General features: G+C 38.7%; 1 protein-coding gene across 3 annotated transcripts in view; it reads right to left on the bottom strand.

The window, feature by feature from the left end:
- Positions 1-17289, bottom strand: part of SCAI (suppressor of cancer cell invasion) — a 124260-nt gene that overhangs the window by 15933 nt on the left and 91038 nt on the right. The window contains exons 15-17 of one of the 3 annotated variants that reach the window (XR_011465979.1): positions 9564-9636; positions 6400-6491; positions 6110-6210 (exon numbers count right to left, since the gene is read on the bottom strand). Coding sequence is in view for 1 of the 3 variants with exons in the window: in XM_070378998.1 (XP_070235099.1) it covers positions 6110-6210; positions 6400-6573; positions 9564-9636 (348 nt within the window). In the remaining 2 variants the exon portion in view is untranslated. Of the gene's footprint in view, positions 1-6109; positions 6211-6399; positions 6574-8611; positions 8756-9563; positions 9637-17289 lie in introns of those variants that run through there. The other 2 variants (XM_070378998.1, XR_011465978.1) reach the window with 2 other exon arrangements.

Genomic DNA, 17289 nt, shown 5'->3' with positions numbered 1-17289 from the left:
ATCATCCCAAAACTGAAAATACTTCAGAATAAATTTAATGAAACACATATAAGACCTATATGATAAGACCCACAAAATATTGCTGAGAAACTAAAGAAGACCTAAATAAATAGGGAGATATAACATATTAATTAACTGGAAGACTTAATATTATTAAAATACAACTCTCCACAGATTGATTACATAGAATAAATGCAATCTCAATCAAAATGTAAACCTAATGCTAAAATTCACATAGATATGCAAAAGATCTAGAACTATTAAAACACTTAAGGCGTTTTGGTGGTAGCAGGGACTTAGATTATAAGGATTTCAGCACTTACTGTAAAGCTGCAATTATCAAGGAAGTAGTATACTGGAGAAAAAAATGCTAGTGGTCAATGGAACAGAATTTAGAATCTAGAAATAATGCTATACATACATGGCTGAATGATTTTCAAAAAACAAAATTATCTCAATGAAAAATGGATAAGCTTTTCAACAAGGGACACTAGAAAAACTCCACATACATACTGAAAAAAAAAAATTTAACCCTTACTTCACATTGTAAACAAAAGTTAACTCAGAACTAAATATAAAAGCTAAGACTATAAAACTCCTAGAAAACATAGGAGAAAAATCTTTGTGACTTGGAGCTAAGCAGAGATTTCTCAGATAAAACACACCACAAAAGGAAAAAAAAAAGATCAGTTCAAATTTCATCAGAATTTTAAAAGTTTGATCTTCAAAAGCCACTGTTAAGAAAACAAAAAGGCATACCACAGAATAGGATAAAATATAACTAATAAGCACCTGAAAAGATGTCTAATAGCTTCTTTCATCAGTGAAACGCAAGTTTAAACTACACGGAGATACCACTATAAATCCACCAAACTGGTTAAAATTTAAGACTGACCAGAAAGAGAAAAACCAATATCATATACTAATACATATATATGGAATCTAGAAAGATGGTACCAATGAACCTATTTGCAGAGCAAAGGAGACACCCTGCTTATTTAACTTATATGCAGAGTACATCATGAGAAACACTGAGCTGGAGGAAGCACAAGCTGGAATCAAGATTGCTGGGAGAAATATCAATAACCTCAGATATGCAGATGACACCACCCTTATGGCAGAAAGTGAAAAAGAACTAAAGAGCCTCTTGACAACGAAAAGAATAAAATACTTAGGAATATATCTACCTAAAGAAACTAAGACCTATATATAGAAAACTATAAAACACTGGTGAAAGAAATCAAAGAGGACACTAATAGATGGAGAAATATACCATGTTCACGGGTCGGAAGAATCAATATAGTGAAAATGAGTATACTACCCAAAGCAATCTATAGATTCAATGCAATCCCTATCAAGCTACCAACGGTATTTTTCACGGAGCTAGAACAAATAATTTCACAATTTGTATGGAAATACAAAAAACCTCAAATAGCCAAAGCAATCTTGAGAAAGAAGAATGGAACTGGAGGAATCAACCTGCCTAACTTCAGGCTCTACTACAAAGCCACAGTCATCAAGACAGTATGGTACTGGCACAAAAACAGAAATATAGATCAATGGAACAAAATAGAAAGCCCAGAGATAAATCCACACACCTATGGACACCTTAATCTTTGACAAAGGAGGCAAGAGTATACAATGGAGAAAAGACAATCTCTTTTACAAGTGGTGCTGGGGAAACTGGTCAACCACTTGTAAAAGAATGAAACTAGAACACTTTCTAACACCATACACAAAAATAAACTCAAAATGGATTAAAGATCTAAACATAAGACCAGGAACTGTAAAACTCTTAGAGGAGAACATAGGCAAAACCCTCTCTGACATACATCACAGCAGGATCCTCTACGACCCACCTCCCAGAATACTGGAAATAAAAGCAAAAATAAACAAATGGGACCTAATTAAATTTAAAAGCTTCTGCACAACAAAGGAAACTATAAGCAAGGTGAAAAGACAGCCTTCAGAATGGGAGAAAATAATAGCAAATGAAGCAATTGACAAACAACTAATCTCAAAAATATACAAGCAACTCCTGCAGCTCAATTCCAGAAAAATAAACGACCCAATCAAAAAATGGGCCAAAGACCTAAATAGACATTTCTCCAAAGAAGACATACAGATGGCTAACAAACACATGAAAAGATGTTCAACATCACTCATTATCAGAGAAATGCAAATCAAAACCACAATGAGGTACCATTTCACGCCAGTCAGAATGGCTGCAATCCAAAAGTCTATAAGCAATAAATGCTGGAGAGGGTGTGGAGAAAAGGGAACCCTCTTACACTGTTGGTGGGAATGCAAACTAGTACAGCCACTATGGAGAACAGTGTGGAGATTACTTAAAAAACTGGAAATAGAACTGCCTTATGACCCAGCAATCCCACTGCTGGGCATACACACCGAGGAAACCAGAATTAAAAGAGACACCTGTACCCCAATGTTCATCACAGCACTGTTTATAATAGCCAGGACATGGAAGCAACCTAGATGTCCATCAGCAGACGAATGAATAAGAGAGCTATGGTACATATACACAATGGAGTATTACTCAGTCATTAAAAAGAATGCATTTGAATCAGTTCTAATGAGGTGGATGAAACTGGAGCCTATCATACAGAGTGAAGTAAGCCAGAAAAAAAAACACCAATATCATATACTAACGCATATATATGTAATTTAGAAAGATGGTAATGATAACCCTGTATGCGAGACAGCAAAAGAGACACAGATGCATAGAACAGTCTTTTGGACTCTGTGTGAGAGGGTGAGGGTGGGATGATTTGGGAGAATGGCATTGAAACATGTATAATATCATATAAGAAACGAATCGCCAGTCCAGGTTCGATGCAGGATGCTTGGGGCTGGTGCACTGGGACGACCCACAGGGATGGTATGGGGAGGAAGGTGGGAGGGGGTTTCAGGATGGGGAGCACATGTACACCCATGGCGGATTCATGTTGATGTATGGCAAAACCAATACAATATTGTAAGGTAATAATAATAATAATAAATAAATGATAAATGGTTAAAAAAAAATAAAGAGCCTCTTGATGAAAGTGAAAGAGGAGAGTGAAAAAGTCGGCTTAAAGCTCAACATTCAGAAAACTAAGATCATAGCATCTGGTCCCATCACTTCATGGCAGATAGATTGGGAAACAGTGGGAACAGTGTCAGACTTTATTTTTTTGGGCTCCAAAATCACTGCAGATGGTGATTGCAGCCATGAAATTAAAAGACGCTTACTCCTTGGAAGGAAAGTTATGACCAACCTAGACAGCATATTAAAAAGCAGAGACATTACTTTATCAACAAAGGTCTGTCTAGTTAAGGCTATGGTTTTTCCAGTGGTCATGTATGGATGTGAGAATTGGACTAGAAAGAAAGCTGAGTGCCGAAGAATTGGTGCATTTGAACTGTGGTGTTGGAGAAGACTCTTGAGAGTCCCTTGGACTGCAAGGAGATCGAACCAGTCCATCCTAAAGGAGATCAGTCCTGGATATTCATTGGAAGGGCTGATGTTGAAGCTGAAACTCCAATACTTTGGCCACCTGATGCGAAGAGCCGACTCATTTGAAAACACCCTGATGCTGGGAAAGATTGAGGGCAGGAGGAGAAGGGGATGACAGAGGATGAGATGGCTGGATGGCATCACCGACTCAATGGACATGAGTTTGGGTGGACTCCAGGAATTGGTGATAGACAGGGAGGCCTGGCATGCTGCGGTTCATGGGGTCGCAAAGAGTTGGACACAACTGAGCAACTGAACTGAACTGAAAGGAGACACAGACATAGAGAACAGATTTATGGACAATTCTGGGTGGGGCAGGAAGGAGAGGGTGGGGATGTATAGAGAGTAACACGGAAACATACATTACCATATGTAAAATAGACAGTCAATGGGAATTTGCTGTATGACTCAGGGTTCTCAAACCCGGCTGGGTGACAACCTAGAGGAGTGGGATTGGGAGGGATGTTCAAGTGGGAGGGGACATGAGTAAACCTATTGCTGATTCATGTTGATATTTGGTAAAAACCAACACAATACTGTAGAGCAATTATCCTTCAGTTAAAAATAAATAAATTTTTAAAAATTTAAGACTAAAAAAAAAAATTTAAGGCTGACAACATCATGTGTTGGCAAGGGTGCAAAGCAACTTTTATATGCAGTTGCTGGGAAAAGAAAACGGTACAGCTAGTTTGAGGAAAAGATCTGGCAGTTTCTTATAAAACTAAAGACATACATATCCTATGGCCAAGAAAATTCAAAACAGAAGTCTTTGGAAAAAAGATTTCTATGGGAACGTTCATGGCCACTTTATCTATAAAAGTCAAAAGTTTAAATCTGCCCAAGTATTCATCAAAAAGAGAAGGCTTAAATAAACTGTGACACATTCAGAAAACGGAACTACTCAAAAGAATGAGTTACTTCTGCATGAAACAACACAGATAAATCTTAAGAATACACTTCATCAAAGAAGGTTTACACAGTTTAATTCAAGTACATTGTGTAAATAGCTGACACTAATCTGAAATGAAAATAATAAAAACAGCACTGCCTCTGGGATAACGGGTAGCAGGCTAACTAGAAAGGGATATGGAGAAAGTTTTCTGGAATGATGCTGTCGTAAAACTTGACTGAAGTTTGAGTTACAAAGGTGTATGTATTTAAAAAATTTATTTATTTTTATTGAAATCCCAAGATATATATATTTGTTAAAACTCACCTAATGGTACACATTAGTTCTGTGTATTTCATTATATGTAAAGTTTACATTAAAAAAAGAAGTAAAAAAATAAATACATAACTATAAAATCCAGTTATTTATTTGCATGATGAAGTGTTGAGGGGTAAAGTCCACAGTTTACTTCAAAATGCATCAAAAACTGAGATGAACTGATGACTGAAAAAAGAGATTGATAAATGTTACAAGTTAATAGTTACACGACTACACAGAAACCAAACTACTTAGAGCAAAACAGACCAAAATCTTGAACACACTCTTCATAAAGAACACATATGAAAAGTTGTTCGACTTCAACAGTCATCCCAGAAATGACACCTGGAACCACAAGGACCTACTACTTAACAGCCACCAGATTCACATGAAACATAAGGAATAACAGCAACAGGTGTTGGCAAGGATTGTTGTTATCTAGTCGCTCAGTCGTGTCTGATTCTTTGCAACCCCATGGACTGCAGAATACCAGGCTTCCCTGTCCTTCACCATCTCCTGGAGCTTGCTCAAACTCATGTCCATTGAGTTGGTGATGCCATTTAACCATCTCTTCCTCTGTCATCCCCTTCTCCTTTTGCCTTCAATCTTTCCCAGCATCAAGGTCTTTTCCAATGAGTTGGCTCTTTGTATCAGGTGGCCAGATTTGGAGCTTAAGCTTCAGCATTAGTCTTTTGAATGAATATTCAGGGTTGATTTCCTTTAGGATTGACTGGTAGGATTTCCCTGCAGTTCAAGGGACTCTCAAAGTCTTCTCCAGCACCACAGTTCGAAAGCATTGATTCTTCAGTGTTCAGCCTTCTGTATGGCTCAACTCTCACATCCATACATGACTACTGGAAACGGCAACTCTTACACATGGCTAGTGCAACTGTGGACTGGTGCAGCCAGGCCTTTAACTAGTAAGGCTGAATACACCTGCAGTGTCTGACCCTGTAATCCACTACTAGGTACGTTCCCCAGAGAAAATCTGTATGTGTGCCAGGTAACCGACGGAAGATTTCACAGTGGTGTCATTTTTAACAATAGCAAACCAGACACAACCCAAAGGGCCATTATCAGAAGATAATGAGTGACATGTGACAAAACTATAATGACAATTACAAAATTCAGGGTTTTAGCTTCATTTGAGAGGGAGATAAGATCAGGAAGGCCCCTTGAGGGGCCTCAAAAGTAATGAAAACTTTCCGCTTCTTAAACTGAATGGTAGATACTCAGATGTGCCTGATACTGTTCATCTTCATACCTTACATATTAATGTATGAATATTATTTTGGATCTATTCAAAGTTTACTTAATACAGGTAAAACATGATTCTTAAATACCTAAAATGGCAAGATTGATCTTTAATGATATTGTTTGCCTACCCGAAAAATCTTGTGCATCCTCATGGTGGCTGAACAAAAGATAAATCTCGTGAGAAGCAAGCGAAGAAATTCATCTCCAAAAAACTGGAGAAATGCCTGATCTGCAAAAAGGAGAAAAGTGATAGTAAAAGGATACTTAAGTGGAAAATACACTTCAAAAGGGAAGAAATGTTCAGGAAAACCTTCTCAACTTTCCTACCTTCAACAAATACCATTACATCAAACAATTTAAACAATTTTAAACCAGGATAGTACATTTTGTTAAGTGTGCAGTTATAGTAGTAGGGTACCTATTGAACGTGAATGGGTCAGTAGCTGGGCAATGTCACGGTTGATTTTTCGAAGATATTCTTGACACTTTTCCCATAGGCCTCTACGCATGCTTGACAGTCCAGAGACAAATAGGAAGGCCATTAGAGGATTGTTCAAAAACAGAGTGAACAGGCTACCTCGTTGAGATTGATCTGTAATAACAAACATGTTAAATATATAGAAAACAGTTTCACAAAAGAGAGGCATTTGAGGAACATTTTAATATATATGTATAAAATTAATGTTAATTATAATAATGTTAACATTATAATGTTATATATAACATTCATAATATATATACGTATATCATTAAATTATAATTCAGCCAGGTAGATTTGGCTTAGAACTACAAAAGCAAAGCCCAAGTATGTTGCTTTCTGCTAAACAAATTTAAGATAGAACCTCATCAACTTAAAAGAGAAATAGAAAACAAACATATTCCTTTGCTTTTTCCCCTCCAGCTAACAACTTCCATGCAAATATGGCAAGTGCTGGATCATGGGCAGTTCCTGATGGAACCTCCTGAGGAGCACTAGAGCTGCCAGTCACCTTCATTCTCCTTTGTTAGTTGCTCTTTCTTTACCTATCCCATAAACATCAGTATTTTCTCTCTACACGTTGCTGATGTCCCCTATGCACATGATTTTGGTTATCACTTATGTGCCTACTAATTCAGAGTTCTCTAGCTGCAGCCTAACTGAGCTCCTTAGGTCCAGAATGGCACTATTCCACAGCAGCCACCAGGCACTTCAAAGAGTGTCCAAACTGACACTCACTGTGAAGTGTAAAATATACATGGGATTTCAAAGCCTCAGTACAAAAAGATGTACCACTAACCTTAATTTCACCTGTTTGTCTCTAAAGACTTTAAAAAAGGTATTTCTAGTAGCTACTAGAAAACTTAAAATCATACATGTGATTCCTATATTTCTACTGGACACAGTAGCTCCCGACTATGACATTTAAACTAACTCTCAAAGGTAACCTCAAACTCAACACATTAAACTTGACACTCAGAAGCAGATTCTTTCCCCCTATTTGTTCTCTTATAAATCTTATCCAGGATTATCATTGCTACCAGCACCTAAGCCAGAAACCTGGAAGTCCATGTTTCCCTCCTCTCCTTGATTCCGTCATCCTGTCTATCACCAAGTCCTCTTGGTTCTCTGGAACGATTATCTTCTGAAGCCAGCTAACAAGCCATTGAAGCCAGCTAACAAGCCTTGAAGGCCGCCTTTTGGTCACTTGCTCCTGCTGCTGCTGCTAAGTCACTTCAGTCGTGTCCGACTCTGTGAGACCCCATAGACAGTAGCCCACCAGGCTCCACTGTCCCAGGGATCCTCCAGGCAAGAACACTGGAGTGGGTTGCCATTTCCTTCTCCTATGCATGAGAGTGAAAAGTGAAAGTGAAGTTGCTCAGTCATGTCTGACTCTTAAAGACCCCATGGACTGCAGCCTACCAGGCTCCTCCGTCCATGGGATTTTCCAGGCAAGAGTACTGGAGTGGGGTGCCATTGCCTTCTCCGATTTCTTTGCTAAAACACTCTTATTCAACCATATTTCACTCCTATCTACCTGTCTAATTTTACGCATCCTTCAACTTCACTTGGGACATCATTTCATCTACTTTCATAGCACACCAGATAGGATTCTAGACTAAGACACGTTAAGGACATATATTTAAATTAAGCGTATTACAATAATGACACTAGTTAACACATATTGAATACTTACTGTGTACTCAGAATTCTTTAAGGAGGTAGGTACTATTATTATCTCCATTTATTAGCAAAGAAACTGAGGCACAGAATGCCTGAGGAACTTCCCAAGGTCACACAGCTCGTAGGGGGCAGAGTTGGGATTCAAATATGATCAATTTGCCTTTAGAGTCTGTGTTTTTACCCTCTTCACAATAAAACCTTTCTGATTAAATAATCGGTATTAACCCATTTGTTCATGCAATTTAAAATAAAGCTGTTTCATGATAGGAAAAAAGTGATAGCAAAAAGTACTCGCCATTGGAAGGGGTTACATTTCTTCAGAAATGGTAAGAAACAGGTTAACCAAGTCCTCAAAGCGGGAGAGTTTTACCGTTGTTTGAAGGTAAGTTCTATTCCTTAGTGATTTGTCTTCTAGATACATGAACTTAGTATGTCTACACGTTTTTCCCTGTTAAATAGCAGAACTTACCTTAAAACAACGGTGAAAAGTCTCCAGCTTCTCTCAGGCATTCAAATGCTGACCATCACCTCCTGTGTCAAACTATATCAGCAGACAGGACTTCTGGCTGGGAAGTAGCAGTAAAATGCCATCCCCCACAGAGAGACACCAGCACTGTTCACGGTTAGGAAGATAGTGAAACAGTGACAAGTACTGCTAAAACAGGAGTAAGGTTTGTTTAGTATTTTACCTAGCTTAGTGACTAGGCGTTAGAATCAGATTTTATGTGTTGCTTACTGAGGACAAATTATTTAAGACAAAAAAATTTTCATTTCTCAGCCACTTGAGAAACGGCAAAACACTGACCTGTCTCTCTGGCACATTGAGAAGAGGTTTTTTTAATGTTAAAAATACAGTGATGTAAAAATGTGAATAAAAGAAACCCTTTAAGTTGTGCCAGCTAGGTTATCCTAATCCTTGGGCATGGATTAAGAAGTGTCCTAGACCAGATTTCTCATGGTCTTAAAAGATACTTAAAATATACAGCCAGACATAGAAGAAACAGTACTATGTGGATGAAGACAAGCACACCCTCAAAAAAAATTTTTTTTTTCTGGCTTTAATTAACAATATCTTTTTTTTTAATTTAATTTTATTTTTAACTTTACAATATTATATTGGTTTTGCCATATATCAACATGAAGTTCCCCAACAGCAAGGGAACCAAAACCACTCTCTTCTCAAGGATGTTTTATCATTTCTTTTAGACCTATCTCAAGGCCTGACTGTAGCCCATTCAGGAAGTCTGATTGTTGGCAAGACTTCTGGGTTTATTTCAGACTGATACTTGCCACATTCAACACTATAAACCTACAACTGACCACTATAGATGGGGGAGACGAAGATCAGAACAGCATTATTCAAGATGAAGATATAAGTTGATTTGCGACCTATGGATATAACAGGGAATGAAAGAACATACCTTGTAAAGCTTTTGGGTAGGCTGTAGGAGAAAGCAAGCAGACTAGTGGCTGTCCAAATAAGTTTGTGAAATTCTGTAATATACAAGAGTTTAAAACTTTCATTAAAGATTTGACCAATGACAGTTACTCAGTAATTTTCCAAAGCATATCACTAGTGTATAGATCAGGTTCTTTTACTCTTAAGTAGATGCAGAAACATCAGTAACGGCTGAAGAGGCTGTCGTTCAAGTATAACTAATATGCATAATAGGCTTTCTTAAAATGGTGACATTTATTAAATGAACTATTGATTTTTAAAGTAAAGGCACACACATGGTTGTAGTGTTACAGGGAGAGGCCACATGGCTGTTTAAGAGGCCACTCCATTGAGCAGCACACCTAGGATTTACAAGGGTAGATTTGCCAAGATCTAGGATCTGGCTCCCAGCCTCACAGGCTATAAAACCTGACTTACAGGTATGGGAAGGCTGGATTCATCTCTTGCTGTGAATCATGATAATAGATTGTACAGAATGATGCATAAAACCAGAAGGTCAATGTGTTAATTTACGGTGAGAATTAAACTGACACTCACTACTGCTGCATGATTAATACTGTCCTTTCCATAACGGCAGAGCTACATGAGAAGTAGAATCATAAACTGTATGGTAAAACAACAAGAGAGAGAAAACTCCTAGGAGTAAACTTAAGTGAAAAAACACCAAAACAACTAAAAAATACTTTTGAATGATAAACATGAAGACTTGAACAAACAGAAAGACATACTATGTTCTTAGAGGGAAACCCATTCTAAAGATGTCATTATACTAATTTATTAAAATTTAAATCAACCTTAACAGAAATGGCCACAGATTTTTTTTCCCCCTGCAATTCAAAGAAATTATAAAGTGCATTTGGATAAGACACATTAGCCAGGAAAATTGTGAAAAAGAAGAGCAGGGGGACTTGCTTTCCGGTCCAGTGGTTAAGAATTCCTGAATAATGTGCTTCCATTGCTGGAGACACAAGATCAATCCCTGGCTGAGGAACTAAGATCCCACATGCAATGTGATGTGGCCAAAAAATAAATAAAAATAAAGCTGAATAGAGTAAAGAGGGGAAACTAGACTTACCAGTTATTAAAACATACTTTAAAGCCTCAGTAATTAAAAATATGTGCCTTGGCATAAAAGGAGGCAGAAAAACCAATGGAAGAAAATGAAGAGTTCAGAATTAGACCCCGAAATAGATGAGGCTTAAGGATATATGATATGGATGATGGTTGGGACTGGCAGGAAAAACTGACATCTATCTAGAAAACGCCATACTTCATACCAAAATCTAGGATGAATTCCTAATATAATCAATTTAAATGTAAAAAATTAAATAGCAACAGTGCTGAAAGAAAATATAAGAAAATAAGGGTAACTTCTCTAATGTAGAAGATCTTCCTGACGGTTGTAATTAAGATTGACAAACCCATTACAAAAACCAAAGGCTTGTGAACTGTAAAATACAGCATAAACTAAAGCAAAAGCAAGAAGCTGAACTGGGGAAAACATATGCAACTCACTTTACAAAGGATTAATCTCCTTAATATAGAAAGAGCTTTTCCAAATCCATAAGAAAAAGACCACTGTTTCAATAGAAAAATGGGTAAAAGGTAACAGGGAATACAGTACTGACTGATTTTCATATATGCAATCTCCTTGCATTTTTCAGATAAACTCTTCTGGCAGATTATTCTATTAGTAGGTGTATTTGCTGCTGTTCAGTTGCTCAAGGTCATATAAATGTCTTCTGGCCTGTTATAGAATGAATTGGGTATTTCTGACATTTTACACTGCTCTAGAATTGTATAGATTATAAAAGTTTAAAAGAGCTTATTGGTGAACTCAACTTTACAACTTTAAAATACTACATAGTACCTTTTCAAAGATCTCTTTTCTTCAAAAGATACTCATTGAACCTACAAACTAGATACTGTTGTAGGTGCTAGGGGTACTGCAGTAAGAAAAAACAAACCAAAACAAACAAAAAAACAGATTAAAAAAAAAATCCCGTCTTTCTGGAGCTGACATTTAGATGGGGGTGGAGGTGGCAGGTAGCAACCTGCAATGAACAAAATAAAGTTATATAATATTACAGAGGTTGACAAGTGCTACATATGCAAAGACAGCAGAGTACAGCTGGCAGTAAAGCAAAGATTCATAATCAGACTGCATTTCAATTCCAAATCAGCCATCTTGTGCCTTGGTTTTATCTGTAAAACAGGGTTAACAGAAATAACACATTGGGTTGCAAGGATTAAATGTATTAGATGTCCTTTTCATCATAGGGGACTGGAATGCCAAAAGTAGGAAGTCAAGAGATACCTGGAGTAACAGGCAAGCTTGGCCTTGGAATACAAAATGAAGCAAGGCAAAGGCTAACAGTTTTGCCAAGAGAACGCACTGGTCATAACAAACATCCTCTTCCAACAACACAAGAGACAACTCTACACATGGACATCACCAGATAGTCAACACTGAAGTCAGATTGATTATATTCTTTGTAGCCAAAGATTGAGAGGCTCTATACAGTCAGCAAAAACAAGACTGGGAGCTGACTGTAGCTCATATCATTAATTCCTTATTGTGAAGTCAAGTGGGCCTTAGTAAGCATCATTATGAACAAAGCTAGTGGAGATGACAGAATTCCCACTGAACTATTTCAAATACTAAAAGATGACGTTGTTAAAGTGTTGCACTCAATATGCCAGCAAGTATGGAAAACTTAGTAGTGGCCACAAGACTGAAAAAGGTCAGTTTTCATTCCAATCCCAAAGAAGGGCCATGCCAAAGAATGTTCACACTACCACACAATAGATTCATTTCACAGGCTAGCAAGGTCATGCTCAAATTTCTCCAAGTGAGACGTCAACAGTTCATGAACCAAGAACTTTCAGATTTAGAAAAGGCAGAGGAGCCAGAAATCAAATTGCCAACATCCACTGGATGACAGAAAAAGCAAGGGAATTCCAGAAAAACATATACTTCTGTTTCATTGACTACGCTAAAGCCTTTAACTGTGTTGACAAACTGGTGAAAATTCTAAAGAGACAGGAATACAAGATCACCTTATTTATCTCCTGAGAAGCAAAAGTTAAAACTGGACATGGAACAACTGACTCGTTCAAAATTGGGAAAGGAGTACATCAAGGCTGTATATTGTCATCCTGCTTATTTAACTTACATGCAGAGTACATCATGCGAAATGCCAGGCTGGGTGAAGCTCAAGCTGGAATCAAGATTGCTAGGAGAAATATCAATAACCTCAGATATGCAGATAACACCACCCTAATAGCAGAAAGCAAAGAGGGAACTAAAGAGTCTCTTGATGAAGGTGAAAGAGAAGAGTGAAAACGCTGGTTTAAAAATCAACCTTCAAAAAACAAAGATCATGGCATCCGGTCCCATCATTTCATGGCAAATAGATGGGGAAACAGTGGCAGACTTTATTTTCTTGGGCTCCAAATTCACTGCAGATGGTGACTGCAGCCATGAAATTAAAAGACCCTTGCTCCTTGGAAGAAAAGCTATGACGAACTAGACAATGTATTAAAAAGCAGAGACATCATTTTGCTGACAAAGGTCTATATAGTCAAAACTATGGTTTTTCCAGTAGTCATGTACAGATGTGAGAGTTGGACCATATAGAAGGATGAGCACCAAAGAATTAATGCTTTCGAACTGTGGTGTTGGGGAAGACTCTTGAGTGTCCCTTGGACTGCAAGGAGATCAAATCAGTCAATCCTAAAGGAAATCAACCCTGAATATTCACTGGAAGGACTGATGCTGAAGCTGAAGCTCGATACTTTGGCCACCTGATGCAAAGAACTGACTCATTAGAAAAGACCCTGATGCTGGGAAAAATTGAAGGCAGGAGGAGAAGGGGACAAGAAAGGACGAAATGGTTGGATGGCATCATTGACTCAATGGACATCAGTTTGAGCAACTCCAGAAGATGGTGAAGGACAGGGAAGCCTGGCGTGCTGTAGTTCAAAGAGCTACACAAAGAGCTGGTTACAAAGAGCTGGACACAACTGAGCAACTGAACAACAACAAAATTACAGAAAGCTCTATTAAGAGGCTTCAGTTGATTAAACACCTGGAAAACAAAAAGTGTTCTTTGGAAGAGGATTCACGGTTGAAGGAACAGAACACAAAGATTCTAAGCAGAAGACTGCCAGGTATGTCTGAGGAAGAGCAAGGTCTGTGTGGCTAAAGAGAACTGTGATAAGGAGACCACAAGAGAAGATAGAGATGCATTTGGGGGGTGGGGGAGAAGCATGAGAGCAGAAAGCATGAAGCCTATACCCTTAGTGAGATGAGGAGCCTTCAGAGCAGATAAGTGACATAATCTGATTTACAGGCACACCCTGTAGGGGAGCAAGGGCAGGAGGAGGAAGCCTAGTTATGAGGCTACTGCATTAATTCAGGGGAGAGACAATGGTGGCAGTGAAGGTAGTAAGATTCTGGGCATATTAGTTATAACCAAGAAAATATTCTGAAATGGATGGAGGTGTGAGGGAAGGAAAAGTTCATAATGAAACTAAAGATTTGAGCTAGGGCAACTATAAAAGGACAATAGTCATTAACTGATATGGGGAAGTTGGACACAGAAGAGGTCTAGAAACTGTCCTGGGCATGTTAGCTTTGCAATCTCTATTAGAGTCACCAATGAGAGATGTGGAGTACGTAGATTATATTCAAGTCTGGGGTTAACTGAGAAAGATTTGGGCTGGTGATATAAATGTGGAAATTGTCAGCACAGAGATAGTAATTAAAGTCATGAAACTATTAAGGGCATCTAGGGAGTCAGCTGTAGCTAGAAAAGAAGAACAAGGATGGAGCCCAGGAATACTCCAGTGATAGGTCAGGGAGATGAGGAAAAACCAGTAGAGGAGACTAAGAAAATAAGCTTGACACCAGGCCTTTAGGATTGATGCTGAAACTGAAGCTCCAATGCTTGGGCCACCTGATGCGAACAGCCAACTCTTTGGGAAAGTTCCTGATGCTGGGAAAGACTGAAGGCAAGAGATGGGGACAGCAGAGGATGAAATGGTTAGGTAACATCACTGACTCAATGGACATGAGTTTGAGCAAATTCCAGGAGACGGTGAACAACAGGGACGCCTGGTGCGCTGCAGTCCATAGGGTCGCAGAGAGTCAGACACAACTTAGCAACTAAAGAACAACAAGGCCTCCCCTGCCCTGAGGCAATTGAGCCACTTGAATTTAGACTTTAAAGGCCTTACAGAGAAGGGGACAGAAGTCAGAGCTCAAGGTCTGTCTAAAATGAGAGTCTAATAGAAAACCAGCCCTGCTAAACCGGAATCCCAAAGGGCTATACTTTTACTGTAGGTATGTATGTGAAAGTCGCTCAGTCGTGCCTGACTCTTTTTGACCCCATGGACTATACAGTCCATGGAATTCACTGTTAGGGTGAACAAAAACCAAATTTCACACTTTCCCTACCTGCCATGACCAAGCCTCAACAGATCACAAAGAAAATTTTCCTGGTGCTGAGCAGAATAGAGAAAGAGCCAGCAAAGGAATCAAACAGCCCTAAGGGTTTTAACTATAAGCCAGCCCTCTTGCATGTTTGCAGCCCAAATTTATACCACCTAGGTAATCCCAAACACATAGTCCCCAAGCTGTGCCTCTGTAGCAGAAGCACATGCAGATCCTCTCTAGATGAAAATATCATCATTCTAGGGTTCAGTGAATTTATCGCAGAGAATTTTAAGGATACAACTATAATCGAATCAAAGATAATCAAGCATACCGGGATACAGAAACAGCAATGGGCATCTTTGGGCAGCAAAAGCACATTTCAGGTGTAAGAATTACCAGATGGATAATAAATAATATGATAAATAGGCCTATTCAGTTTAAAGAAATAAAGAAGAAACTTGAAAACAGAAAATAGGGAACTATAAAAAGGGCAATAAATCACTTGAAAAAAGAACCAAACAAAACTTTCTGAAATGAAAAATACCACAACTAACAAAGAACTCAATAAATGAGTTTAATATCCAAGTTAGTCACAGCTGAAAAAAAAGGAATTTGTGAACTGAAAGCTAAATTGAAAGAAATCATCCAAGTTTCAGCCAGAGAAATGAAAAGATGGAAGAGAGGTCAAGAGACGTGGATGACACAGTGAGAATGATGTATGTAAAATTAGAGGTCCAGAAAGAGATGAGAGAGAAGCCAGAGTATGGCCAAGGTCTGAAGAGATAATGGCTGAGAATTTTCCAGCAGTAATGAAAAACTCTAACCTACAAATTTAAGAAGTCCAGCAACTCCAAATAGGTTAAATATAAAAGAAACAAAACCCAGGTAACCACACAACACAAATGAGGAGATGGTCTTTCAAAGTAGCAAGGAGGAAATGGAGTGAGTGAGGCTGACTGTCAGAAGAACCCTTACGTAATTTTGTGTGTACGCCTTCACAGACCACAGCAACGTACAGCCATCAGCCAAACACTTTAGGACAAAAACTGCTGAGATAAATATGACTGTTTTGACAAATGTATAAGTCATGTTCACTGGCAGGCATCCAGCTCTGTCATAAATAATTAAATACTCAAAGGATTTTCTTCTTCCAAAGGGAGGGAAAAAAAAGCAGAACTGAAAGAAATGTTGGACAAAATGATAGTTGTTTTTTTTAACCCCACTAGTACTACATCACTATAGATGAGGCCTAGACCCTGATGGAAATTTGAGAGTCAACATGTGGGACACACTTGTTCTGTTAAGAGATCTTAGCATTTCAATCCATCTCCTCTGAAACGAGACTCAGACTAGCATGAAAAGCACCTCTCTTTCCAAATGTAGAAACAGCCTGAGCACTGAAATGAGAAAGACTGCTGGAATCAATCAGGCGAGATATTTAAGCTCCATGGGCAGTTTCCTCAACTATAAAATAAGGATAATGGTGCCTATCTTCAAATAATCATTCAACATACATTTATTAAGAATTTTTAAAGTATGAGGCACTGGGTATATAAAGATACATGTATGCTGCTGCTGCTGCTGCTGCTGCTGCTAAGTCGCTTCAGTCATGTCCGACTCTGTGCAACCCCATAGACGGCAGCCCACCAGGCTCCCCCGTCCCTGGGATTCTCCAGGCAAGAACACTGAAGTGGGTTGCCATTTCCTTCTCCAATGCATGAAAGTGAAAAGTGAAAGTGAAGTTGCTCAGTTGTGTCTGACTCTTAGCGACCCCATGGACTGCAGCCAACCAGGCTCCTCGGTCCATGGGATTTTCCAGGCAAGAGTACTGGAGTGGGGTGCCATTGCCTTCTCTGAGATACATATATAAGCAGATATTAATATAAACTCACATAGACTTCAAGGAGAACAGAGCATAATGCTAATAGATCTTTACATTCTGGGCAGAACAGTTGAGTCTGCTCCAGTGAGTATGACCAGACCAGGAAGAAAGACCTCAAGATACTGACACCCGAAATGATTCAATGAAAAGGCCCAGCTAGACCAGCGGTCTCCAACCTTTTTGGCACCAGGGACTGATTTCGTGGAAGACCAGGGGTGCAGAGATACTTTCGGGATAATTCAAGAGCATTACATTTATTGTGAAATTTATTTCTCATTTTAATGCTGCTGATGATCTGACAGGAGGTACTGGTCCATGGCTCCTGAGCTAGATTGTCACACTGAGCAGCTCACTGTGACGACCCTG

The sequence above is a fragment of the Bos mutus genome, chromosome 11 (assembly GCF_027580195.1).
Source record: "Bos mutus isolate GX-2022 chromosome 11, NWIPB_WYAK_1.1, whole genome shotgun sequence".
In the NCBI taxonomy this organism is placed as follows: Eukaryota; Metazoa; Chordata; class Mammalia; order Artiodactyla; family Bovidae; genus Bos; species Bos mutus.
This window is presented reverse-complemented; position numbering and strand designations above follow the sequence as displayed.